Here is a 25595-nt window from a genome sequence, read left to right as displayed (position 1 = left end):
TTCTCCTTGTTCAGTGAAACAGTTCCCCCCGTTCCTCCCCCAGCATACTCCCTAAATCTGTTCTGGGATTTCCCCTGACACTCTGGAGCAGATTTGGGGATGCCATGGGGCACACAGAGAGAGGAAGAAAGGGGGAAAAATTGTTTTACTAGTGCAACTACTTCACTGAATACCACATTGTTCCTCTACATCACAACACATGCAGGAAGTTTCTTATTTAGATAAATGGGTCATGATGTAGGACAGAAGCTGAAAGCTTTGAGATTCTGTAGGACAACTAGATCCATAGTATGGCTGCATCCTTACATCAGGGATGGGAAACCTATGGCCTTCTAGGTGTTGCTGGACTCCAACTCTCATCAGTCCCAGCCTGCATGGCCAGTGGCCAGGGATAATGGGAATTGTAGCCCAACAATGTATGAAGAGCCACAGGTTCCTCGCATATGTCAGGAACCTTAGGTGGTCTGAGATTAGTCTGCTCATTTATTTTTGCTGAGTCGTATGTATGGAATGCACACCCAGTGCTTAAAATCCTCCTTCCTCCTGTATCAGTATTTTGGTATAACATTGCCAGCATCCTCCTATTCCATTAGCACTATTATGCAGACATAACAGGAGATAGTAGAGAGAATGAGATAAAAAACAGGGCGCGCGTGCACACACACAGTGCTTTTTTCTGGGGGGAAGCAGGGGTACACATTCCCCTAAACATTTTGTGAATCTAAGTTTGGCCTCATTGAGGGGCAGTATTTCAATATGAGTAGGAAAATGAGAGCACCCCTAAACATTTTTTTAAGAAAAAAAGCACTGTATACACCCACCCACACCCACACATCGTACAACATCACTATTGAGCATTCAGTTTGAGCGAAGATTATATAGCATCACCTGACATTGCCATTATCTGACACTCTCAAGTGTATTTTCCCATCACTTTTCTTACCACAAAAAATTATGTGGCTGTTTTTTGGAAGTGAATTTATTGTGCAAGAACTTAAGAGCACCAAATTCACTTTAATTGTGCAATCTAAATTTACTAGTATATGATAGAATCATACCTGCAAAATAGTGACAGTCTGGAAGTGGCCACACTGAGTATAATCACTGAGCTCAGTCTTGAGTTCAGGTAAGACACTCCAGTTTGAAATATTGGTGTTTTCTACACTTCTGTAATCATGAGTTGGGTTGATCCACTAGGAACTCACCTATAGGGAGCTTATGGGCAGGTATCACAAAGTTCCCTGGATAATCCAGCAGTTGACTGCGCCAGCCCTCTTCAGAATCCTCCTGAAAAGCTAATCCCCAAGAGGTGTGCAAGATGTAATCCTTTCCCCCCAATAAGAATAAATGGAGTGCATAAAACATAAATAAGTCCCATTGTCACATGCCATGCATCAGGGTCACTGCTCTCACCTCTTGGCTCTCCTAGATTTACGCCCAGTGACATAAACCGGCCAGGCAACGCACTGGTACCTCCAAAGCAACCAACACTCAGGTCTTACAGAGCTTCGAGCAAGGGAGATTAGAGACATTTATGAGTGAGGGCCTTTTTTCTTTCACAAAGCTCCATTGAAATACCTAGTAAATCTCTCACCTTAAAAGCAACCTGACAACCAAGCAGAGATCTAAAGAGACAGTGACTAGCCAGCATTACTCTCAGTGAGAATTAGACCCCGGTGGCCCCCCATCTCCCTCCATTCGCTAACTTTTTTCTCATTAGTTTCTCTTTGATTCCCCCCACCCATCAGCTTTTTAACATTTCATCCTTTCTTTCTTTCTTCCCTCTTCTCCTCCCCCTCCTTCCCATGGTATCATGGCGACATCTCCAAGCCAAGTACTTTTAATTTCGCCTGTGGCCCTTGCTGACACCGTGGATATGCACAGCAAGTTAAATTCCCGCCTGATCAATAAAGCAGAAGCCGTGTGTCCGACCGGTCGATACTTTTTTATCTGTCTTCAGCCCAGTCCTGCTGATGACAGGCCTCTTGCGCATTGCCAAAGACACTCAAGGGCAACCGGGCTTTCAAAAACACGAGCACTTTAAATATATATATATCATTATTATTATTATTATTATTTTATTATTATGTTTATAATCCCCTCCAAAAAAAGCCTCTAATATATCCCTATAGGAAGACGGAAAGCAGTTCACAGTGTTTGGCCTTTGCTTGAAACATTTTTATGATTTATCTTAATTTTTAATTGAAAAAAAACTTGTGAATTAATTGATTTCTGGGGCTTGCCAATTAACATTGTAATTGGGTGCATGATAAATTCTGAGGCAGTGTAATTTTTTATTCTTGTCACCAAGAGGGGCTTGGTGAGGGCAGCTTTTTTCTGCATGTCCCCTTGCATAGAATGTACTCTACCTCCAAGGTACAGCCTTGCTTACTGCTAGCAGCTTCTTCAGAAAGAGAGATCAGTAACCTATTCAGCTTTGCAAAATGGGATCTCTCAAAGGCATAAATTCATGCCTGGTAGATCTGAAGGGAGAGGGCAGTTCCCTCACAAGGTTCTTTTCCTTCTAGTTTTCCCTTCCCATTCCACAGCATATACCTAATCAATGCTTCCTCCATTCAGTTATGGCTTAGAAAAGTGAAAGTCTTGAGATGTTGCTCCTGAAGAGTAGTGTTGCCCAGTTGAAACGCTGGGAATATGCATATACCTTTGGATCTCCCAGTGCAGTAGCAAATAAGGCAGCCACAGCTTATTCCATCCATTCTTTCTCTTTCTTTGCACACTTGGAGCCCTGCTTGCTCTGCTTGCCACACAGCTGGTGGGTAGAAGAAGGGGGGCAGAAAGACTATGGCTACATTGTCTCACACTTCTTGGAGGTGGTGGGGCTTCAAAATATATGAATATTTTGCAGGACACAACCTGGCAATACTATCTAAACATAAGTTTGGCAATGGAGAGAAATAGAGGTGTTGTCAGGGCCTGGTCATTATGCTTTGGTAAGGGAATATGCATCACCCTGCTATGTAACATTTGAGTTGGCAGGTGGAGGAGATGCTCATCTTTAAAGTTTAGAGGATACTTGTGGACCGTCACCCAATTGCTCAGGTTAAAGGCCCTTTTCCCAGTCTCATTCATTACCCATTACTCAAAGACCCTGTAGGCAGAACAGAAAGAAGAGGCGAAGAGGGTATACATAAAGAGGAATGGAGATTCAGGCCTTTACAATTTTCAACCAATAGAAGACTCATCAGCTTCTTCATAGTCCAGTGCTGTTAGCTGAAAGGTAAAGGTTACCAGAACGCCACTAGCGAGGAGATACGGTACCACAAACCTGTGTGTGGCACAACATCATTGGAGTCCAGCAGAGTCCACAAACTGTGCATAGACCAATGCTATCACTAAACCTAATGTGGTTTAGTCTTTGTCTCATCCCTAGTTTATGTTCAGTGCAGATGAAGATGAAGATGATTAATTATTATTATTAATTTTGTTTAGGAATCATTTAATTTATTAATCATTCCCATATATAAAACAGTTATATACATCAAAATAGTTGACACAATTGTACACATAAAAACAATTTTATACAAAACAATAATAAATATAAAAAGGGGATTAAAACAACTATGTTCACATACATAAGATCAATTCAGGTCACAACCTGGATAAAGATTTTGGAAGGTTTGTTGAAAGAGGAGCATCTTTATCAGGCATTGAAAAGGCAAAGAGAAGGCTGGGCAACGCAGACAAATGGGTGGAGTACAAATAATAAAAATATTATTAAAAATTATTATTACTTGTCTGGTATGCAATGGGAGGGAGTTCCAAGGATAGGTGTCACTACACTAAAGGCCTGATTCTGGCATTGTACAGAACAGACCTCCTGATAGGATTCCCTCTTCTTCAGAAGACAGTAATTGGGTATGTAAGGAATGAAACAATCTTTTAGGCATCTTGGTATTTGTACACCAATACCAGCACCTTGAGGGACGCGGGTGGCGCTGTGGGTTAAACCACAGAGCCTAGGACTTGCCGATCATAAGGTCAGCAGTTCGAATCCCCAACGAGTTAGCTCCCGTTGCTCGGTCCCTGCTCCTGCCAACCTAGCAGTTCGAAAGCCTGTCAAAGTGCAAGTAGATAAATAGGTACGGCTCCGGCGGGAAGGTAAACGGCGTTTCCATGCGCTGCTCTGGTTTGCCAAAAGCGGCTTAGTCATGCTGGCCACATGACCCGGAAGCTGTACGCCGGCTCCTTTGGCCAATAAAGCAAGATGAGCACCGCAACCCCAGAGTCAGTCACGACTGGACCTAATGGTCAGGGGTCCCTTTACCTTTTTACCAGCACCTTGAACCTATCTCAGTAGCTAATTGGCAGCCGGTGTACATAAAGGTGTACATGCAGTCAATAGGTTTTACATTGATTGCTTCAGCCTTTGAAGGCATCCTACTTTCAGTGGGGAAATTGACAGTTATGCTGTAGTTAGCTACTGTGCCTTTATTCATGAATATGTCAGCCTCTCTCCAGACTTATGCTCATATCATCAACTTTCATGCTTCTCCATTTTCTTGGGCACAGGTATGCTACCTTTAGAGTGGTGTATGCCCAAAAGAGTGTAAGTGAATGTTTCTTTTTCAAAAGAAAAGGCCAAGTAATTTTTACTTCGGGTTGAGTGTGGCCATCTTTTCTACAAATTCTTCAACTATGCCTCTGTCAACATCCTGTGGTTTTGACAGGATCCTGATACACAAAATTTGCAGAGCAAAAGCTTTTTCTGGCATAGATAAAAGTTGTTGGAGGAGCTTCACCTCCTTAATTGCTGTGTCACAGGCTTCTGTTATAAGCACAGGAGCGAAAGGAGTTTGTTTTTTAAGGGTGGCAAGTTGTTTTGTGTTGTGATTTCAAACTTCTGTTCTTGACAAGGGAGCAGGTGATGCTGTGGTCTAAACCTCTTGGGCTTGCTGATCAGAAGGTCGGCAGCTCAGGTCAGCGTGACAGGGTGAGCTCCTGATGCTCTGTTGCAGCTCCTGCCAACCTAGCTGTTTCAGAAGCATACCAGTGTGAGTACATAAATAGACGAGAAGGTAAACGGTGTTTTTGTGTACTCTGGCACTTGTCACAGTATCCCGTTGCACCATGCTGGCCACATGACCCAGAAAGCTGTCTGCGGACAAACTCCGGCTCCCTTGGCCTGAAGCAAGATGAGCGCTGCACCTAATAGTCAAGTTTGACTGGACTTAACCATCCAGGGGTCCTTTACCTGTACCTTTACCTTGGCAAACTGAATTCGTGCCCTGCCATATTTGCTATTGAGATGGGTCAGAGACCTGATTGTGACATTAGTGAAAATGGAGACATGGTGTGTTATTCAACTAAGTTTTTATTCACAGAAGACCCATTTAAATTAATGAACATGATTAAGTTTGGTCCATTAATTTCAGTGTGTCTACTCTGAATAAAATTGAGTTGAATACTACCCATGTCCTCTGTTGTTGCACCTCTTCAGTACTGGGACATTGAAGCTTGGCCTAACTTTGTGGCTGAGATTCTGAATGTGACTGAGCTTGAACTAGGCCTCAGAACACAAAAGTTCAAGCTCCACCACATTCTCCCTGTATGACATTAAGTGAATCTGGCAACTCATCTGGGCCTCTGTTCCCCATGTGTATAGAAAGGTTAATAGAGGTTGTAATTTTAAATTTGTCGGTGATTGTGAGGCCACTTGGACATTTAGTTGTTGAAGGGTGTACCATATGATGAGCAGGTAAGCTAACAAAGTGAACCCAGGTGCCCTGGTGAAGGGCAGAGTAGGGAGAAACATGGGCAGCAGAATAGATTGGGCAACTAAGCTCATGGAAAATGTCTCTAAGTCTTTTCCCCTGCAAGCAAAATTCAACTGTAGGCCAGTCCTTTTGGTGGTTTAAAGCTACCAGCTGAAGGATAATTATTCCCCCATTACAGCTACAGTAACAAAGATCAGTCTCCACATTCCCTTCCCCCCTGGCTTGTATCTTGTCTTTATTTGTCAGACTGGCTTTATGTTTTCCCCCTCCTGTCGTTTTCTTTTCTGGGAAGAGTTAAGGAGCTGAATTTGTTGGGTTTCAACCCATAAGGAAAAGCAAAACAAAGCGGAAACCAAAATATAGCCATTTGGTTAAAAGAAAACACACACCCATGTTTCCCTTTACAGTGGTACCTCGGGTTACAGACGCTTCAGGTTACAGACTCTGCTAACCCAGAAATAGTACCTCAGTTTAAGAAATTTACCTCAGGATGAGAACAGAAATCATGCGGCGGCAGCAGGAAGCCCCATTAGCTAAAGTGGTACCTTGGGTTAAGAACAGTTTCAGGTTAAGAACGGACCTCCAGAACAAATTAAGTTCTTAACCCGAGGTACCACTGTACTTTATCACTGAGTTGATCTTATGGTGCAAGTGATTGCTTCATGGATTCTTATCCTGAAGCTGCTGTGTACAAATTGGAGATTACTGGCTATCGTGAGCTTGTGCAAGTGTTATTTTGTGTGGGGTTCCCCCACTGATAAATATAGTGCAGGCTAATGGTCACTGGTCATCCTGATTTACAGGTTCTTGGTTAGGGTTGTAACAAGAGGGCAAAAGATCACTATGGCCTGATTTTAGTGTGGGCAAGTCAATTGCTTGTATTGGAGTTTGGCTGCTTCAACAGATGTACCATTTCTACCCTGCTGCTGATTTGGGGAAGTGCCAAGATGAGTCTCTTGGGGCTAGCATTTGCTTAGCATTGAGTGCCAAGCTTTTTAAAGTCTACCCCATTCCCTGCAGCACTACCCTCCCATTTTGTGAGGGTAGATTTGTTTTCTGCTTAGTTCTTTGATGGTCAGGTGGTTGCTCTCTCCAACACAACTGTACTATTACTATAGTAATTCTACTATTACTATTATTATTTATCAAAATTTCTATACTACCCTTCATCTGAAGATCACTGGGTGGTTTACAGTATAAAAGCACAAAAATGCATAACATTATACAGTAACCAACAAAAGCAATAACCCCTCCCCATAGACTTTCTCACTGAATTGCCTGTGCTCCAATGTGTGGACTGACTATTCTGCTATTGTCTCTGAATGGTAGAATTAGTGCAAGGATAGAAGTGTGGTTGGGACATTCATTTACATACTGTTGTAACAAGCCCTCAGAAACCTTTACTCTACACTTTCTAGGCAGAAATCCCAAGTAGCTGTTTGCTGTGATTCAGTTTTAAAGAGCAGATTTTTGGGGGAAAGCTCCAGAGCAAAAAATAAAAGGGTGTGTGTGTGTGCTCGGACACAGAGCTTTAAAGTGTGGACCTGTTCCTGGAAAGAGCGGAGCAAATGGTAAGTAAGGATAAGCCCTAAGTCAAAATGAGTAGATGCTCCCTCTCTAATGTGGAGGTCAGGTGGAACTGAATTTATTGAGAAAAAGCTCCAATCCTAGCTCAGACAGCAAAGCACAGAGGCTACACCTGCCTTAGTACCACTTTCCAGGCAACTCTTACTTAAAGCTTTGGGTTGTTTCCAAATAACTCATCAGCCCGAGGATTTCTGCTCATGCAACAGAATTGCCCCTTTTTTTGTTTGCCCCCCGTTCCCTTCTCAGATCTTCTGTGGGTGGTTGGGCAGAAACCCAGAACAGATTTAGGAGGGCCTGGGAGAGGGGGAGTTCCATTGTGCAAGCAGAAATCTTTGTGCTGATGGAGTGAGCTAGTTGGATACCTATGGCTGTACACTATGAAAATATAACAGGGAAGGATAGCAGGCGGGAAAGAGAAGGGTCGTTGCTCAGTAGAGGAACACATGCCTTGTGTGCAGTAGGTTACAGGTTCAATTCCCAGTATCTCTAGTAAGAGCTGAGAAAATATTCCTGTCAGAAATCCTAGAAAGCTGCTGCCAGTCAAAATAGAGTCTGTACTGTCTGTATCAGTACTGAGCTAGATGGGCCAATGATTTGACTCAGCATGACAGCTTCCCATATTCCTGTGCATCTATATATATATATATATATATATTTAATACAGATTGCTGTCAGATTTTTAAATACTGCCTGCATTCATGAAGGCTATAAATGAACTTATTTTATATGGAAGTTTGTGTCAAAGCAATGGAACCAACCAACAAAACTCCATGTTCTCTGCTAGTGTCCCTCATTTCAATTAGGTTTGAAGCACATCCATTATCAAACTATAAGCCAGGATGATTAACAATTTTACATTCATGCTCATGTCATCCTCAGATTTTATTTGGGCTTCTGGGAGGCTGGACTGAAGAAAAGTAAAAACAGACTTTTAGACCACTTTATGTTTTATCTAAAAGTGGCAGTGTGCAGACTCGTTGTACTTACCCCATTTGGCAAACAATATTTTTCTCTCATGTTGGAGCATTTTCCCAGTCACTACTAGCTGATATAGGCCACACACACACACACACACACACACACACACACACACACACACAACGAATCCCTTCTTCCTTCATGTTGAGCTTTCCCATGGAACAGTCACTGATTAAAAGTGACATTTAAAATTTCCGGTTTACTTTTTCACTGCCTCTGTTTATTGCCTCTCCCCCTCCTTCCCGCACACACACACACACTTCATATGGTTGAAGCCAGCTCACTGCCCCTATTCCATTGTAGCACCTTTTGCTATTGGATGTCATTGTGTAAGCAGTGCATTCCAAAGTAAAATGTTGTTATTCCAAAAAGGAATTCTTATCAAGAGGCTTAATTTTAAATGCTTCCAAAACCAATAAGGCAGGCTGCTATTAAGATGCTGAATGAGGTGTCAAGAGTTTCACTCACTCACTTGGTGTCAGCTGGAGCTAGGAAAGCTCATGACCTCTTTAAAGCAGATGCCTCAGGATAACCCTCAGACTGCCCGGTGAAACGATTCGCTTAACACTGGGAAAGACAAGGTGTGAATGTCCATGTTCTATGCATATTGTTCATAATTTGGATATAAGGAACAGTTTTATACTGAATTAGGCTAGTGGTCCATTTGGCCCAGTAGTGTCAACTGCTCTTCAGGAAGACCAAGTGGGGCCTCTACAAGTAGAGCCATCAGATGTCAGGCAAGACTTGGGAAGGGAGTTCATAGTCGTGCATCTCTCGATAGCTGGGACTCTTGTGCCATTGACAATTTAGAACACACTTTTAACTAGTTTGTAGAAAAGCAATCAAATCAATGTATTTTTATAACAGCAGAAAATGAGGTCCACTCTAGATTGGAGTACTAAAAACTATATTTATTGCATGAAAGAGAGCAAGTAAGATGATGACTTATGTGGACCAAGTGGTGATCATAGAAGCAGAAGTTGCAAAGGTCCCCCCCCCCCAAGATTAAATATTCCAGAGGATAATAGATGGTAGAGTTATTGTATAACTCCCATTCATTTCCATGTGGTTTCTGTTGGAGAACTTCCCAGTTGACTTGCTCTTTGCCAAATATTAAATTACTCTTTGCAGTCTGAGTGTTCAGGATCAGTTGTGTTACAAACTAAGTAAAAGTGTGATCCTATGGCTTTGGAATGACATCCCGGGGGCCATAGGATACAGCAGATCTTCTCCACCATTAGTGGAGAGGGAGGTCTGCCATCAGAGAGGGACCCCAGGATGCTTCCTTATAGTGGTGGCAGAGAGCTGTGTTGTTGGTACTCCAATAACAGAAAGAACAAAAGTGTGGGTTTCCTGGGCACATTGGGGGAAGCTTTGGATTCAGTGGATCTAAAGCTCCCTACTGGGCATGCCCTTGGAACAGGAAATAATGATTTCCCTCCCATTAGAGTCTATGGAGCTTTCCCCACCCACTGCTGATGTGAGCCCAGCAGGGCTGGGAATCTGGTGTTTCTTCTTCCCTTCCCCAATAGGATTGCTTTGTAAATATGTGCTTCTGCTTCATAACAGATGTGTTTGCAACATAGCCAAATGCTAACACATATATTTGTGTGTAGAAAGTGGATCAACATGGAAACAATAATTTTTCTTAGAAATATTCAAAGCCGCAAGAACGAAAATCTTACCCACAAACTCCCCCTTAGCCTCATTAGGGGATGATAGCTATTCCCCATCTGTTAATTCCTACCTCTTTGTGATCTGCTGCTACCTAAAAGGGGCAAGTAAGTTGTGCTATCATAATGAACTGGATAAACAATTCCCCAAACAGATTAAAACTAACTGTAACTTGTAAAGGGTGGGAGGATGGGGGGTATGTAGTAATTATATTTTATTAGCTAGCAAAGCACCATTTTTTGCTTTCAAAGGATAATTCTATGTAAATCATCTTAATTAGAAGTGTCAGACAAACCTGTGAAGATCATAGTTAGCAAGTAATTTCCTATGTATGGGTTATAATTTAAACCACATGGATCGCTCGCTGTGTGGCAATATGCTGGCCATGAAATAATGTGGGGAGTGTCGGTTGAGGTTATTACTATGTAAATGTGTGATCATTTCAGACTGCTCCTGACTTGCTTAGTGATTAAAGAGAATTCTGAGGTCTCCAAAGATTGTGCTCTTTGCAAGGGCCTGGAGCAGAAAACTTTAAAAGGTGCTGGAAAGTGTTTGAACTTTAAAGGTCGTGATTTCCCTTTTACCATTTTTAATTTGCCACCACTGTTTATGGGAAGGAAGGTTTCTCTTTGCTTATGGCCTCTCACTTTCCCAACCATCAGGCTGGCGATTAATGATTTGCTCTCGGAAGGACTGGACAAGAGAGAGTGTTGCCACTTTACACAATACATTTACCTATGCACATAACTTACCTGTGTGTTTAAAAACACGATCTCTGACTTGGTTCTTTAATACCAGAAGAAAAGGCTGAAATGGAGGCGTCAGCCTGTTCTGGGTTTTGTGTTCTTATAATGAAGCAACAGATATGCAATACTTGTAGGAGGAATGGTCCCTTGGCCTGACCTGGTACGACTGTATTAATGCACTGAAGTGTGACCCACAAAAATCACATTCTAATTCTCTAGATGAATTAATCTGGACTAGTTACCGCTTGTTAAATGATCTTCAGCATGTGCTGTTACTACTGAGAGTAGAATCAGAAGCACTTATACTCCTCCTCAAATATTGTCAACTTGCTTTAACTGTGCTCATCATCTTGAGGCCCTTCTTTGTGTGCTCCCTACACAAGAGGCCTGGAGGGTGGTAACACAGGAACGGGCCTTTTTTTGCAGTGGCTCCGTTTGTGGAGTGCTCCCCACAGGGAGACTCACCTGACACCAGGCAAAAGCTTTGGCCTTTTAACTATCTGTGGTCTTTTAGAAGTGTGTGGGATGTTTTTAATGTATTTCTCTTTCCTTTTGGTTTTCATGTATCCATGTGGGGTGTAATGTCTGTCTGTTTGTTTGTTTGTTTGTTTGTCCATCCATTTGTAAGTTGCTTTGAGTTGCCCTGGGCATTGAAGCAACTAATAAATTCAATAAATAAAAATAAGAATCATTCATTTCCTCGCTGCATTATGGAAAGGAAGAATTGGTTAAATACCATAAAGCATATTTAACTGCCAACATCATAGGAACCACATTCCCTTCTGGGCAGTCCTGCGAGAGCCACATGTCAGTGTTGGTTAGGGCCAGAGGCAAAAGTGGGCAGAGCAATAAATGTGAAGGTAACTTCTGTATGGTAGGCTAGTTTCTTCACACTCACGCATCTCTCTCTATCCTCCATCCAGCCAAGCAAAAGCCCTCAAGGAAGGTGCAAAGCAAGGCTGGTGAGGGGTGTGTCTCAGGAGGATGTATAACCTGAGGAGAGTCCTGAGGGCTATAGAAAGAGGAATGGTGGGCCACCATTGTTTCCCTGCCCTGAGGAGAAGAGTATGGTGTCTCCACGATGACAAATTTTAAAAACCACTTTTGACAATCATTTAGTAAGGTTTGGTTAGAAAGAAAGAAAATAGTACAAAGAGAGCAATACTAACTGGAGGGGAATGACATTAAGTAATGGGCAATCTAACACTGGCTTATGCTCGCCAGGGTTTTTTCCCTTTTTTTGTTCGGGTGGCTCCTACTTTTTTTAATTTCTGCTTTGGCTTCCCAGCAGACATAGTTGAGGGACCCAATCCTGGTGCCTCCCAGGGGAATGAAAGAGCTGTGAACCTGGCACACCCCTAACCGCCTCTGACTCAACCCCAGAACACCCAGTTTGGGGGGCTTCCCACAGTGAAAACATCTCCAATGAATCTAGGGGTTGGGATTGCTCTCTAAATAGGTAAATATCTCACACATGCCAACACACACAACACACTTCCCTTTGGTAAGGAATTGGATAACTTGGCCTCCTACCTCCCTGAAGCGTGCACAAAAGACCAGCTTTTTGTCAGTGACCCCAAAAAGCACATTGGTTGCTATTGAGAAGGGAGGTAGAATTGAGGTTGAGATGACTTTTGGTCTTCAATTTTTGAGGGGGCTGTGATTGCGACAAAGAAGCAGTGGTGGCATGGGAAGCTTTGCAGTCCCCAGGAGCCAACACCTTCAAAATACCCTCCTCACTTCGTTTTTCTACACCCAGCCATCTGCCAACAAAAGGCAGATTAAAGCTAGCCAAATTCAATTTCTACTCACTGCTGCCACAGCTCGACATCTGGGGCTAAAGTGTCCCCGACAAAGCGAACATGACAGCCACATTGCTTTTTTGTCACATCCAGTAGCATGTTGATCTTCTAAAAGTCTCATAAAAATTTATTGATGTCTCCCATATTGCTGTGATTGGGAAGAAAAGTGTGTGTGTGTGTGTGTGTGTGTGTGTGTGTGTGTGTGTGTGTGTGTTAATGCTTCTAGAATAGATCTGATTTGATATGTCTTGTTCTATTGTCAGCATCTGTTTAGCAAGGCTTTTTAATACTTTCTGGCTGCCGATCAGTCATCCCTAGCTTGGGATGCCGACTTGCATACAAATTTTATTATTAAGTACAATTCCTTCTCTCCCCACTATCCTCCCCCCCACACCACCCTCCCCTCTACCTATCCACCCATCCATCCATCAACCCCCCCAAGGCTAAGAAGAGGGACCTCCAGCTGTGGGAGCCCTGCAAGCGCAAGACATCAGCTTGGGTAACATATTTCAGAGCCCCATTTTTGCCTGTTGCAGGTGCTTTGTATCAGTAAATCGAATCATGGGGAAATCATTTATTTCCTAATGCTGTTTGTGGCATGTTAGCTGGAGAATTTACATGAGAGAGATTACTTTAATAACCAAAAAAATTACAGTGCGGGGTCTCCCCGCCCCGTCGCCTTTGATATGTAATTGTTTCAAATTTAACCTGTCTGGAGTGAGGGTGAAAGGCATTATTAAATCTGAAGCATCTTGCTCCAGGGAGGGCGGGGAGGGGGAGGATCACCCTAGTGTGAACCTCCTTCCAGCCGTTAAATAGAAATGGAGTGAAATTAACAAATCAACCAAGCAGAGAGAAAGAAGGAATTCCTACAGCCTGGAGAAAGGCCCTTCTAATTTTAGTAATTTGTCTCTCTTTTCTCTGCTCCACATTCTCCTCCTGTGACCCAGTCCTGTGTGATACCTAATGCTCTTCATTCCTGCTAGCGTCTCTGTACATTAATTTTGTTCAAGGGCTGAGGTCCATACTGGACCAAGGGTCTCAGGGAAAATGTGAACTGCAGAGAAATGTAACCATTTATATTTAAAAATGTAATTCCTTATCAGGTATCCTCTGACTAATAGGGACTGTAATCAGTCACAGAGCAACAAGGCAGTGTATATGAATGACTGTACCCAGACAGGGTTATACCAGGAAGGTGCCTGTCACATCAGCGTCCCACAGGACGCTAACTTTGCAGCAGGATTTCTGGTCAAACAAGGTGGCAAGTGCTTGTAGAGTTTTCAACCAGTTTCTGTGTCCCATAAGCAGTAGGAGCAGGTGGTAATGCGTTGTGAGACAAGTTATCCACAGCAAAGCTAATTACTTTTCTGCATGGCAAGTAGGTCTCTTAATAGTTTCCCAAATCACCTGTTTTTTCAGCACACTTTGGTTTCAGTTTCACCCCTTTACCTGCCTCTCCTGGACTGGGCTGTGGTTTCATCCAAGATCCTGTCTTACCCAACATGGCCAGTTCAAGAAGTCATCAGGGTTGGGAATTTGCCAGGGCCCAGAACCAGTAAGGGGACAACTAACTGAAAGTGAATGCCACCACTTTGACTGTCATTTGCTACTAGGATTTACTAGGTTTGGAAGGGACACTAGAGCAAACCCTTAACAAAGTCAAGGTGTTTTTTGTGTTTTTTTAAGAATCTGGCTGAGATTTGCCAAGTGTGTATGCCATTAGTTCTGACTAGTTTGCATGCCTTGCTTCCTTCTGCCCTTCAGGGCTGTACCCTCAACAGCTTAATCAGGGTACCATAGAGCTCCCTTTGTGCATCCACTCTGCAATGTGGTAAAGTGCTACCCTTCGCTCCAATCACTAGGTAATACCACTGCTACCCTGCCTATGAGTCTTCTTTAAGCTAGTGGGTGAGCAGCCTTTGATCTTGGGAATGGGGGGATTGCCAGCAAACTCACTCCACTTGCCGCTGGATGCCAGAGCCAGCCTAACCTCTTCTTATTCCCCGTTGGCACAAATCTTTGGAGTAAGTTACCTATCAGCCTGGCTCATGGGTCACAGGCCATAGAGTGCCTTCCAATTGTTTTGCAAAGCAGTGAAGCCACTGCTGCAACTACAGCTGGACTGCTCACAATGGCAGGTCATGAGGGGAGGATAATTGGCTTTGGAACACCCTGTTTTGGGGCTTTCTTCTGGCCTCCATCAGTGTGGAAGAGGGAACAGCATGAGACAGGCCACATATACAGGAGCCTTGAGAGATGTGGTATTTGGGGGCAATTGTTGCTTTGCCTAAGTGTGAGGAAATCGGCAGGATCTACTCTTGGGTTCCTATCAGACAAATTTAAGTTAAGAGAAAGCACTGCTGTGGGGGAATGCTTGAGGTACGTCTATCCAATCTTTCAGCAATGGAGTCTTTGGTGTAAGAAGAGTTGTGAATGGATGTGCAGTGGTTTGGGCAGGCCATTGCAACACGGGCATGAGAAACCTCCAGACCATCATGCCTCAGAACCAGATCATGTAGGTCTTTGCAGCCCATTCCCCAACCTAATGGTATGCCAACTGCCTCACTCCATGCTCTGCTTCCAATTTGGTTGCCTCCCTCCCTCCGATCTTGCTGTCCCTCATTCTCCTCTGCAAAAATGAATGAGGAGAGCCAAAGAGAACAAGGAGAGTTATTAAAGGGTCCTTATCCAAGTTGCCCAAGAAGTCTCCAGAAGCTGGTGCCAGTCCAGTTAAATGGCCATCGTTTCAAATTGCAACACTATGTGTTACTTCTGTTTATGGTACTTAATGGTATATTTTCCCAAAGGGCCAGGCCTGCCTCATAGTGGACATAGAAAGCTTTATTATGCTACAAGAATAATGTGGGTGTAAAAGGCAGATGCACTTCAGAGCTTCTGTGATACCTAGAGTATGATTTTGGATACAGGAAGTCAAAGTTATATCCTTGCTCAGCTTCCAAGTTGACAGGGTAGCACTGAGTGTCACTGTCTCTCAGTCTAATCTGCCTCGCAGGGTTTTTGCGAGAACACCAATCCTGCTCTGAAGAAAGGGTAGGATTCAAATGTAATATATAAATAATAGGGATAGAAAATTGGGTACAGTGTGGTGATGATGGTCTTCTATGTGGAAAGTGAGTTCCTAGTTGTCCGGATCTCATCATAGAGGGCTTTACAGCACCAACCCCCCACCAAAAGGTCTGAAAAGTCTTACCTTGTAGAATTTATCTGCCCACTTTCAGTATGGTACTGATACTCTTCTTTTCTCTCTTGACAGTAAGAACTCTATATTGAAGGATGTCATGGCTCCAGGTACTCCCAAGGTAAGTGAGCCAAATTTGGTCACATATTGTTTTCCAATATCCTCCATGCCCCTACAAACACTGTTTCTTGGTCCAATTTGATCTTCCTTTCATAATCTTCATAACAGTATGTGGTATCAAACAGTTGTCTTGTCCTGTACACAGACCCTGAAGTTCCCTGGGCAGAGGACAGTCACTTAAGTCTTTATTTCTGCATCCCTCTTTATATTAGTGCCTCAATACGTAGTGGGCATGCTTAGAATCCATTGCAAAACCATTTCAGCATTCTAAAATACTTCCAGATTTTACTAGAATTGGCCTTTGGGTCCCTGCAATTGGAGATTAAATCATCTTAACTTCACACTGGGTGCTCTGGAACCAGAGACACTAGTTTGGTGAAGTGGATGTCTGCAGCAATTCTATCTTCTCTGTCTCCAACCTCCATCTGTAATGTGTTAGGGGTGGGGTGTGCTTAGCTGTGGCTAAACAAATGTGTATGTAGTGGCAAATGCAGGGTCATTGCCGAATAATGTAGGAAGTGGCCCTTAGAACCAAGCAGAAAAACTTCGTAGGTTGTTGTGCCACCTGCTGTCATAGGCTACTAGTAATGTGTGCGCCACACCCTATACAGTGTGGTCTTAGTGCTACTCTGGCAGATCATGAGCTGCCGTTCCTGATTCAGAAACAAACATACACAGCAGAAGCAGGCATGCAAGTAAAAGGGAACACATCAATTAAAAATCAAGAATCTTCTTATTCGCCTTTGTGCCTCACAAGGGAGTAGGAAAGAGCAGCATGAAAAGCAGCTCTTGTACTGTGCATTTTGGTTGTGCTCATTGCTGGATGGTGATAACTCATCTGTCCGAAACACCAAGCCTGAGGAGGCGTTCAATAGGCAGATTAGTTGTTTGGAAGTAAATATAGAGAGTTAGAGACAGTCACCAGATAAGGAAGAAAAAGGCCTTTTCTCCCAGCAGGGATTGTGCCTTTGAAGCTTCAAGCAACAAAGAATCCCATTTGCTTTGAGTGAAGGGATTAAGGCAGGATAGTTGAGGGGTCCTGTGTAACCAAGATCACTTGTCTGCTGTCGCCACATGGCGTCCCCCTCCCTTCACTCTCCCACCATCACCTAAGAATGTTAAGAAGAGGGGGCTTTTGAATTCTTCTTACAGCCTCTTGGCCTCAGAATTGTTATTCTCAAGTGGCACTTGCTTGAAGAACAGGCCTGCGTGATGCAAAAGGTGCTGCGCTTCTCACTTAATAGCTAGACTAAGTGTAAGTCTGCCTTGGTCTTCAACTGGTGGGTCAAGATTCCCTATCAAGTCATGGGCTGATCTAAGGTGGGTTGCAACAGCAGTGCTACCACCATTTAAGTATATGGTGAAAAATAAAGAAAGAAATGTCCCTTAAATATATGTTTAGGTTAAAAGTGGGTACTGGGTCTGAAAACGATGAAGAGTAGTGGTCTAGAAACACCATTCTCTGACGTAGAAGTCCTTCCTCCTCAATCCCTGGTTTGCTGGGATTCTCTATAGTTACTTAGTGGCAAGATAAATGGGTCCCACTCACATGTTTCTGGAAACAATCTTGGCATTGAAAAAGACCTGCAAATTGGCCCTGGAACGATCCAAGATGCCAAAAATTGTGCAAAGAAAATAGGCAAATTTACTTAAATTTCACATTTTATGTGAATTGCACATTTTGGATTTTAATTTTCAAAATGGGATTCCCCCCCCCCCAGCCACTAACAGTTGACTAAAATAAATGTTTGGGTGCAAGTTTTGAGACACAAGGATTATTTGTTGAAGATGCAGTACATAATGTTTGGTAGTGCTAAATGCTTGGGTTTAAGAAATGTTAGGATTTAATTAGAACTGGTATGTTAGGACTGGTAATAGCCAGACTTGTGTGTATTTAAATTGTGGTTTAAAGGTAAAGGTACCCCTGCCCGTACGGGCCAGTCGTGTCCGACTCTAGGCTTGTGCGCCCATCTCACTTAAGAGGCCGGGGGCCAGCGCTGTCCGGAGACACTTCCGGGTCACGTGGCCAGCGTGACGAAGCTGCTCTGGCGAGCCAGCACCAGCGCAGCACACGGAAACGCCGTTTACCTTCCCGCTATAAAGCGGTACCTATTTATCTACTTGCACTTAGGGGTGCTTTCGAACTGCTAGGTGGGCAGGCGCTGGGACCAAAAGACGGGAGCTCACCCCGCCGCGGGGATTCGAACCGCTGACAATGCGATCGGCAAGCCCTTGGCGCTGAGGTTTTACCCACAGCGCCACCTGCGTCCCTGAAAAATTGTGGTTTATCCACTGTTAATCCCCTGGAATTAGCATATGGAATTAGCATATGCGAAAGGTTAATTAACCTAGGCACACTTCCTGGGTTGTGTAATATTCACGAAAACAACAAGTGTCAGGCTTCTTTGTGAGGTGATGGGCGGTGGGATAAGCAATTAGAGAGATCAGATGATTAGGTATTAACACAACACAGGATCAAAGGAAATAGGAGTGAGAATACAAATGTGTGGTCTCTTTCTGAGGAGAGTAAAAAAGGAAAGCTGATAAGCTATGGTGTTATTTCCTGGGTTGTGCCCTGCAGTGCAAGAGAGGCTGCAGAGAAAAGGATGGGGCTCTGCTTACCAATGTTGTTACTATGGAATGAGCTGGTAGCTATTGGGATGCTACTGCTGTGAGCCCTACCATTGACAGCTCCACGTTGTATATATGTGTAAATAAACCATCTATCATAAAGGCACTACAGCCTTTGTTGAACCTCATTCCCAAAGGAAACACTAACCCTTGATAAGCATGCCTGAAACCCCGGGAATCTTGCGCAGCCGATTGGAGTGGCGTGTAACAGTGCATTGAAGTTTAAAAAGAAGAGAGGGAAGGGATGGCAGGGAATTCTGATGCTGCATTATTGTTTCTAGTGGTCTGCCCAACCACTAACGTCCTCTGAGGAGGAAGAGTTTGATGAAGCTGTTTCCAGATATCTCACAGTGGATAGATTCTTTACTAAATTTTCTCTGTATTTTAAGCCAGAAAAGGCACTATGTACCTAGATTCCTCCATCAGTGTTCCTGAATCCCTAGTAACAGCTTTGCCATGTACTTCTGTGATGACCTTGGGGAAATCACATAATACCTCAGGGCTTCATCTCTAAAAGTGATAGACGATAAAAGATTAATAATTAAATCTGCTCATTGTGGCTGTAGGGGAGAGAGAGAGACCAGAGAACTGTCCATGTATATTTGAAATATGTCAGCACTTAGGGCCGGTATTCATGTGGGAGAAAGACTGGGAAAAAGATTGGGTAGTTGTAATTAAGTTTGGAAACATATCCACTAAGGCTGTGATCCTAAGTATACTTTATTGGAAGTGAGCATTATTGAAATCAATTAGTCTTACTTCCAAGCACATGGATTTCAGAACAGAATTCCTTCCTTCCTGTCAACCAACAAACCAAATGGATTTCCACATATTCCACATATTTCCACAATATATTCCACATACTGAAAACTCACAGGAGACGTGGAAGACACTCTGGTGCTGGTTTTTAAAAACTAGTTCGAACATAACCATATGGAGTGTATGACGGATGATCTGTGTGCTCTAGGCTGAAATGAGGTTTAGTTCTGACTTCTGTGTCCAAAGTTGAGTGGAAAATAGTACCAAGAAACACCTTTCTTGAGATTCAAGGAGGGTGTCATAGCTCAGTAGTAGAACACACGTTTTGCATGTAAAATGTCCCAGGTTCAGTCTCTGGCAGGGATGGCAATGAACCACTGGCAGTCAGACTGTAGACAATGGGCTTACCCTAACTTCCTCTTCTATCACTGTCTTTCCCCCGGGGGAGGGGTCACTTATTAGTGTTCTAACAGAGCAAACAGCAAGAGGGGGGGAGTAAACAAAAATGCCCAGGCACCAGTGGCGGGGTGTAAGCCAGCGCTACCTGGTATGGGTGCGTGGGGCGTGCCCCCCAGGGGGGCGGTGCACAGAGGGCGGCCTCCCATGCGCCAGTGTCCAGGGGATAAGAAGGACATGGAAGCTGCCACCTACTCTCCTACTTTTCGCCGCTGAATCAGGCCTGACCCAAGGGCAGAGCTGTGGCCAGGCACGAGCGCATCAGCCAAGGCGCAGCTCCTTCTCACATGGAGCCAGGCTCTAATGAAGGAGCCTGCAGTGGGGGTGCCCGTTTGCACCCAGGGCCACGCCCCCCATGCTACGCCTATGCCAGGCACAGAACTTTAAAGTGCAGACCTATGCCTGGGAAAATTAGGGCAAATAAGTGTGAAAAAGCCCAGAGAGCAAAGTTATTGGGATTCCTTGCATGGCAACATGCTAGCATGGTCAAGTCTTTGCCTTCCTCAGCTTTCATTGAGCCATAGGGAACCGTACACTGTTCTCTGGTGTAACTCAAACAGTGGTTCAAATTGCCAGAAGCTGAAGTTGGCTTTCCTCCTTAATTGCTGCTGTGGCTTCCTGAAGACAAACAGACAAAGGAGCCAGTGGGAGTATGTGAGTTTACTGGGCATTGGGAAAGTGTCAGAGAATAAAAGATGCTGGTGGTGTTCGCGTCTTGAGATGCTGAGACCACTGGTGCTGTTACAAAGCACCGCAAAAGCTGGTATCACTCATTGCATTCGGGTTACAGTTCCCAAGTGATAACAGCTATTAGCAACACTTTGACTGCTTCCCCACCATGCAGGGGAGGGCAGGAGACAGAAAACATGTCAAGCCATCACCTCCATGTTAAGTGATAAGTACCTATTTAGATGGCAGAGTTAAAGTCCAACGCATCAGGCAGGAAACACTTTGCGCAGGAGAGAAGGGAAAGGCCAGAGCGAGATGTAAAAAGCAGGGTTAGGGTATTTGTTGTGCTGACAGCAGCTGTGATTGATTGTTTAAGAGAAATAAACTGCCTGTGTTTTCGGGGCTATCAAAAAGCAGGAGCCCAGCACTTAATAGTCTCAAATGGGTGGCCTTGAAAGGAAACAAAGTGTCACTGCTGCCAGCTCACCGCTTCCCAGTGCTGACATCTGACCTGTCTCTGAGACAGGGAGGGGATAGTTTTAGGAGAGGCAGCAATGAGCGTATGTTACAATCTTGATGTGTTTTCTTGGCCGTGGGATGCTCCCAAATCATAGGTGTCCCTCGCCTTGTGCTTGCTTCCACCCGTGTCCCTGGGTCAGCATGGCACACTCACATGTTTATGTAAGCACATACATGTATGCATCTGACATGCATGGGCACTTCTTATACACATACACACAGAGTGAGCAGTCATTCACCTAGCCCAGGCATGGCCAGGCTAGCAGAGACTGGTTCGTTTTTTTACCAGCACTTTGAGCGCCTGCAACCAGTACCAGAGGCAAAAGGATGGCTCCAGGGAAGAAACCAGTTACCTATCTCCACTGCCCCACACCTACCCTGGCCACTTTAGTCTTGCATATCCAAGTACAAATATCTGAACTCTGCAGTAACTCTGGAACCCTAGCACCTCAGTTTAAGGTTTCTGCTATTGCTGATGTTAAATAACTGAGAGGCAGAACCTCCTGCTGATCTGCTATGTGATCTGGCTATCTACCAGTAGATTCTGATCTACCTTCTAACATGCAGATGATAAGACAATTTCAAAACACTCACACCTGCATGAGTTTTTCTTGCCTGTGCGCATGAACACATAGGCGCTCTCACAATCATTCGGAGATATATTCAAGAGCACCAAGATCTATCCTGTATGTGGACCTATACCTCATTTACACTACCCAAGTTTTTGGGATGGGTGAGTAGAGGTAAGGAGGGATTTCCTTGCTCTCTTGTCTCCCACAACAGGTACCAGTGGCAGAGTAGATAAAGGAAAGGGGAACTGGTAAGCAGCCATTGTCACTGTCCTCCTCTTCCTTCATTTGAAAGAGTCTCAACCCCACCTCTCCCTTCCTCTTTTACCCATGGCTCCCAAAGTGGCCCGTTCCTATATCTTTTTCCTTGCTGAAGAGGTGCTGTAACCTCTTGAAAGAGAGCACAGATATCCCTGTTTGCAATGAGGATGTCTCATGCTGTCCCCTTCCATTCAAGCTTAGTGATCTATTGACTCCCTCCCCATTTCCAGCTCCCCTGCAAGAGGGGCCTCCCCACCCCCATCAGCAAGCATTTTGAATCAGGTTGCGTTCGCTCGAGAGTGACATTTTCACAATCACAGTTGCAACATCCTATAAGGGCTTATTGGTTTCAGTAACCTGATAGCAGTTTATCCAGTGTTATTGTCAAACAAATTATTACAGAACATCTAGTCAAACAAACTATTTATGGCTTGCAGAGAAAGAAACCTTGGAGGTAACTGTTTCTCTGCCTTTCTAACTGGTTGAGGTGGTTACTTTGTTAACAGGAGTATTTAGGCTGACTTTTCTGGGTAGGAGCACCACACACCATAAAACCAAAAGACTCAGGGCTCATCCCCACATCCTCTAGTCCTGTCTGCTTTCTCCTGGGGAAAACCAATCTTTAGTAGTGAATTGGAGCAAATGGCAATTTGGGTTTGCTCCTATAGAACTTTAAAGAGAGGGGTTTTGTAGGGAAAGCTCTGGAGCAAAAAAAGAGCACTCAGACATAAGCTATGAGTTCTGTGTAATAACTTTGGACTGTGTGGTGTGTGCACATTGCTGCTTGCTTCAGCTCCAGTGTGCTCCCACCACTGGGGTTTGAAGGGAAAGGATTGTGGCAAGGGGAAAACTGCTCAAACCCATGCCTAGAAAGTGTGGCTCAAGCAGAAAAGTGTTCAGATCTATGCTTTCCAGGCACAAGACAAGCGGAAGTGTGGATGAGCCCTGAAACAGCAAATAGTACAGTATCAAAAAAAAGCAGCATTAATGTCTGAAAGCCTGCATAAACACAAACACCCAAGTTTTAACCTGATGTCTAAATAGCTTTTTACACTTAAAAATGTCAATTTATAGCACTTTTCCTGACTTTGTCAAGAGTTGTTCACTTTGGTTGCCATTGATAATAATTTTTCCTCTTCCAATCTCAGTCTGCACGGAATTGTATGGGGGGGGCAGGCATTTTTACATAGGGGCAGGCATTTTTCTCTCTGTACAATTCACTCTGAGTGCAGCATCAAGCTATGTTGCTCTCAGGGGAACTTGCTGTATTGTATTCAAAGTGTGCAGTGGCAAAAAGGAAGGAGCCCCATGCACTACTAGCTGCTCCAGAGTGTAAGCAGCTACATTACCCAGGGCTTTTTAAAGGGCAAGGGGAAAAATACCATACAGAAATGGTGCTGTAGTCATTGGACACCTCTTAAAGGGATCTACAGAATCGAGTGGATTCATGATCCGATGCTGGTCATGATCCATCCAGATCAAATGAGGTGAGTCTGTTTTGGAATAAAACTTCTGCAGATTCCTTCCCCATCATATATGACAAAAAGAGTACACTAAGTTTAGGATTGACTAAAGCTGCTGTTTAAAGATACGTTAGCCTTGTGTGAAGGGATACTCTTGATTGAGAATCCACAACTTTCCTTGACAACCCAGTCCCAGTTTTTAATCACTTTCCCCTGCTGAACAAACTGCACCTTAATTTCTACTTTCAATCTGTCCGGTAGTGCTCTCTCCTTGTGCTTTCTGTCGCATATTATAACTGATATTTCTCTCTTAGCTTGTTCTTCAAAGGGGGATTTGTCAAGTTGGAAAGCATTAGAGCAGAAGCAGAGAAGAAAGACCCCGTTATTCCTAGGAGCTAAGGAGGTTGTTGCTTGGAAGCTGGCAGGGGAGGAAAGCGAGGGTGAGAGCAAGCCTTGGAAAAGATTGATGGCCTCGTTGCCATTAAGAAAAAAATTAGCCGGTGGCGGCTATCATATTAAAGGGTGAAGAAGCCGTGAATTATTTTCTTAAAGATCTTATCGCTTACAATGATAATTTTACCTTCCAAAAGGCCACTTTTAATGAGGCGAGCCAGGCAAAAAGTCATGATTTAATGCCAGATTTTTTTTCCCAAACACATTTTACTGCTTTTTTGTCCATGTTTAAAAAGCACCGGTGACCTTTTTTTATTTAGCGTGCCCCAGGTGTAATGCTGAGGCTGATCCTCTTAGGGTTTATAACCTCAACAGAGAGTGCCTTTACCCAACGGAGGGATGATTTAAAGGAGGGCTAGAAATATGAGGCCTCACTGGTACTCGCACAAGTCTCTTGCTCTGCCTTTCCAGAGTGAAATGGTGGCTTGCCTTGGAAATGGTATAGGGAAAGGAGCTCTCGCTGAGAAAGGTTTGGTCAGGTTGTTGGTTGCTATTACAGATTAGTGCTTGGGAAGGAGGGGAAGGCTGGACTTCAGGGTGCTGGTCCTGCACAATTAGCACAATTACCAATACATCTGCATCCTCCATACTAGATTGCAGAGTAGGGTAATATAACCAAAAAGCTCCATTGCTATGTAGAAGACAAAGCCAAGAGAAATCTAGGGTGAAATTCAACATCTTGCTATTGCAAACATTCTGTCTCCACAAGTATATCAGCTGGCCAGAGAGAACAATCCCCCCTCCCCATATGCTATTCTGGGTTCTTCTTACCCTCCCCCCAGCCAATTTCACAGTGGGAATAGTGGGAGGAAAGCCCTGTTGCAAAGGCCTTCAACTGATGGGGTTTGTTAGGTAAATCCTGCCCCCCGATATTTGGGCAATCTTCAGTGGTTCCAAGATGATTGGTGACTTGGAAGCATTTATTCTCCATGACATTTTGGTGCCATTCCACTGGTTTGGTTCAATAGACAATATTATATTCATTTAACAGCGTTCTCTGCTTTTTGATTTCAACCATTTTGCTAGGAATGTCAAGTTTCTTTGAGAGGACAGGAAAGTTTACCCAGTGTTGAGAGTGTCCAGGGGGCATGAGGAGACATAATTTTTCCTTGTACATAGTAACTCCCTAGGGAACAAAGGCTGCTGGTGTATCACAGGGTCCAATCAAAAGAGTTCAGGTTGCCTTTTGTGGTTTTTTGTGGGGTGGGTTGAATTGACTGGCTTATTTCTTTTTTTAAAAAAACACCTTCATGATTATAGTGTCAATAGTTGTATAGTGTATAGTTGTCCTGTACCATCGGGTTAATTGATTTGGAGGGTTGAGGATTTGATGAAATTCTCCAACACTTTTGTTTATTTAGAAACTCAGGGATGGGGAACCTGTAGCCCTCTAGATGTTTTTGGACTCCAGCTCCCAATAGCCCCAGCCAGCATGGCTAATGGTCAAGGATAATAGCTGTTTTAGTCTAGGAAAACCAGGAAGGCCTCAGGTTCATACTCTGCCCTCAGTTAGGTAGACTAAGTACAGATTATCTCCTGTTTTGGCCCATTGTCTGCATGAAGAAAGAGGTTTTCTGAGGAGAGCATGAGCTGGGACCTAATTTTTCAAAGTAGATGTGCATCCATACCTTCTCCTTCAGGATTTTCTTTTCAAACAAAAATACAGGAAAACAGACTCCATGCAGGAATAAGGGAACCCAGAGTCCATTGGCCACATTAGAATGGGCCCAGTTAACATTTCGATCACAATCCACAGGTTGAAGAACACTGCTCATTAGTCAAGAGGTTATGTGACCTCAAATTGTTATTCTTTTGATTCAGAAAGGTGCAAATTGTAAGCACTAAAACAATGGACCTTTCATATTTTCTGGTGGCAGACAATCTGCAACAAAGAAAAGACTTAATTTTCCTGTCCCTCAATCTATCATCCATCCATCCCTTCTTCTTGTTTCCTCTTCACCCTCAAAT

At 43.8% G+C, this 25595-nt stretch overlaps 1 protein-coding gene across 14 annotated transcripts in view; it reads left to right on the top strand.

The window, feature by feature from the left end:
• The window catches only part of RNF220 (ring finger protein 220), a 341456-nt gene that overhangs the window by 221037 nt on the left and 94824 nt on the right, over nucleotides 1-25595 (top strand). For 7 of the 14 annotated variants that reach the window (XM_083619867.1, XM_083619873.1, XM_083619859.1 and 4 more), the window contains 2 exons: nucleotides 12968-13024; nucleotides 15803-15848. In XM_083619867.1, coding sequence (XP_083475993.1) covers nucleotides 12968-13024; nucleotides 15803-15848 — 103 coding nt within the window. Of the gene's footprint in view, nucleotides 1-5693; nucleotides 5720-12967; nucleotides 13025-15802; nucleotides 15849-25595 lie in introns of those variants that run through there. The other 7 variants (XM_083619869.1, XM_083619871.1, XM_083619872.1 and 4 more) reach the window with 2 other exon arrangements.

Source organism: Podarcis filfolensis (assembly GCF_964270895.1).
Source record: "Podarcis filfolensis genome assembly, chromosome: 6".
Lineage (NCBI taxonomy): Eukaryota > Metazoa > Chordata > Lepidosauria > Squamata > Lacertidae > Podarcis > Podarcis filfolensis.
Note: the sequence above shows the minus strand (reverse complement) of the source record. Positions and strands in the feature narration are given on the sequence as shown.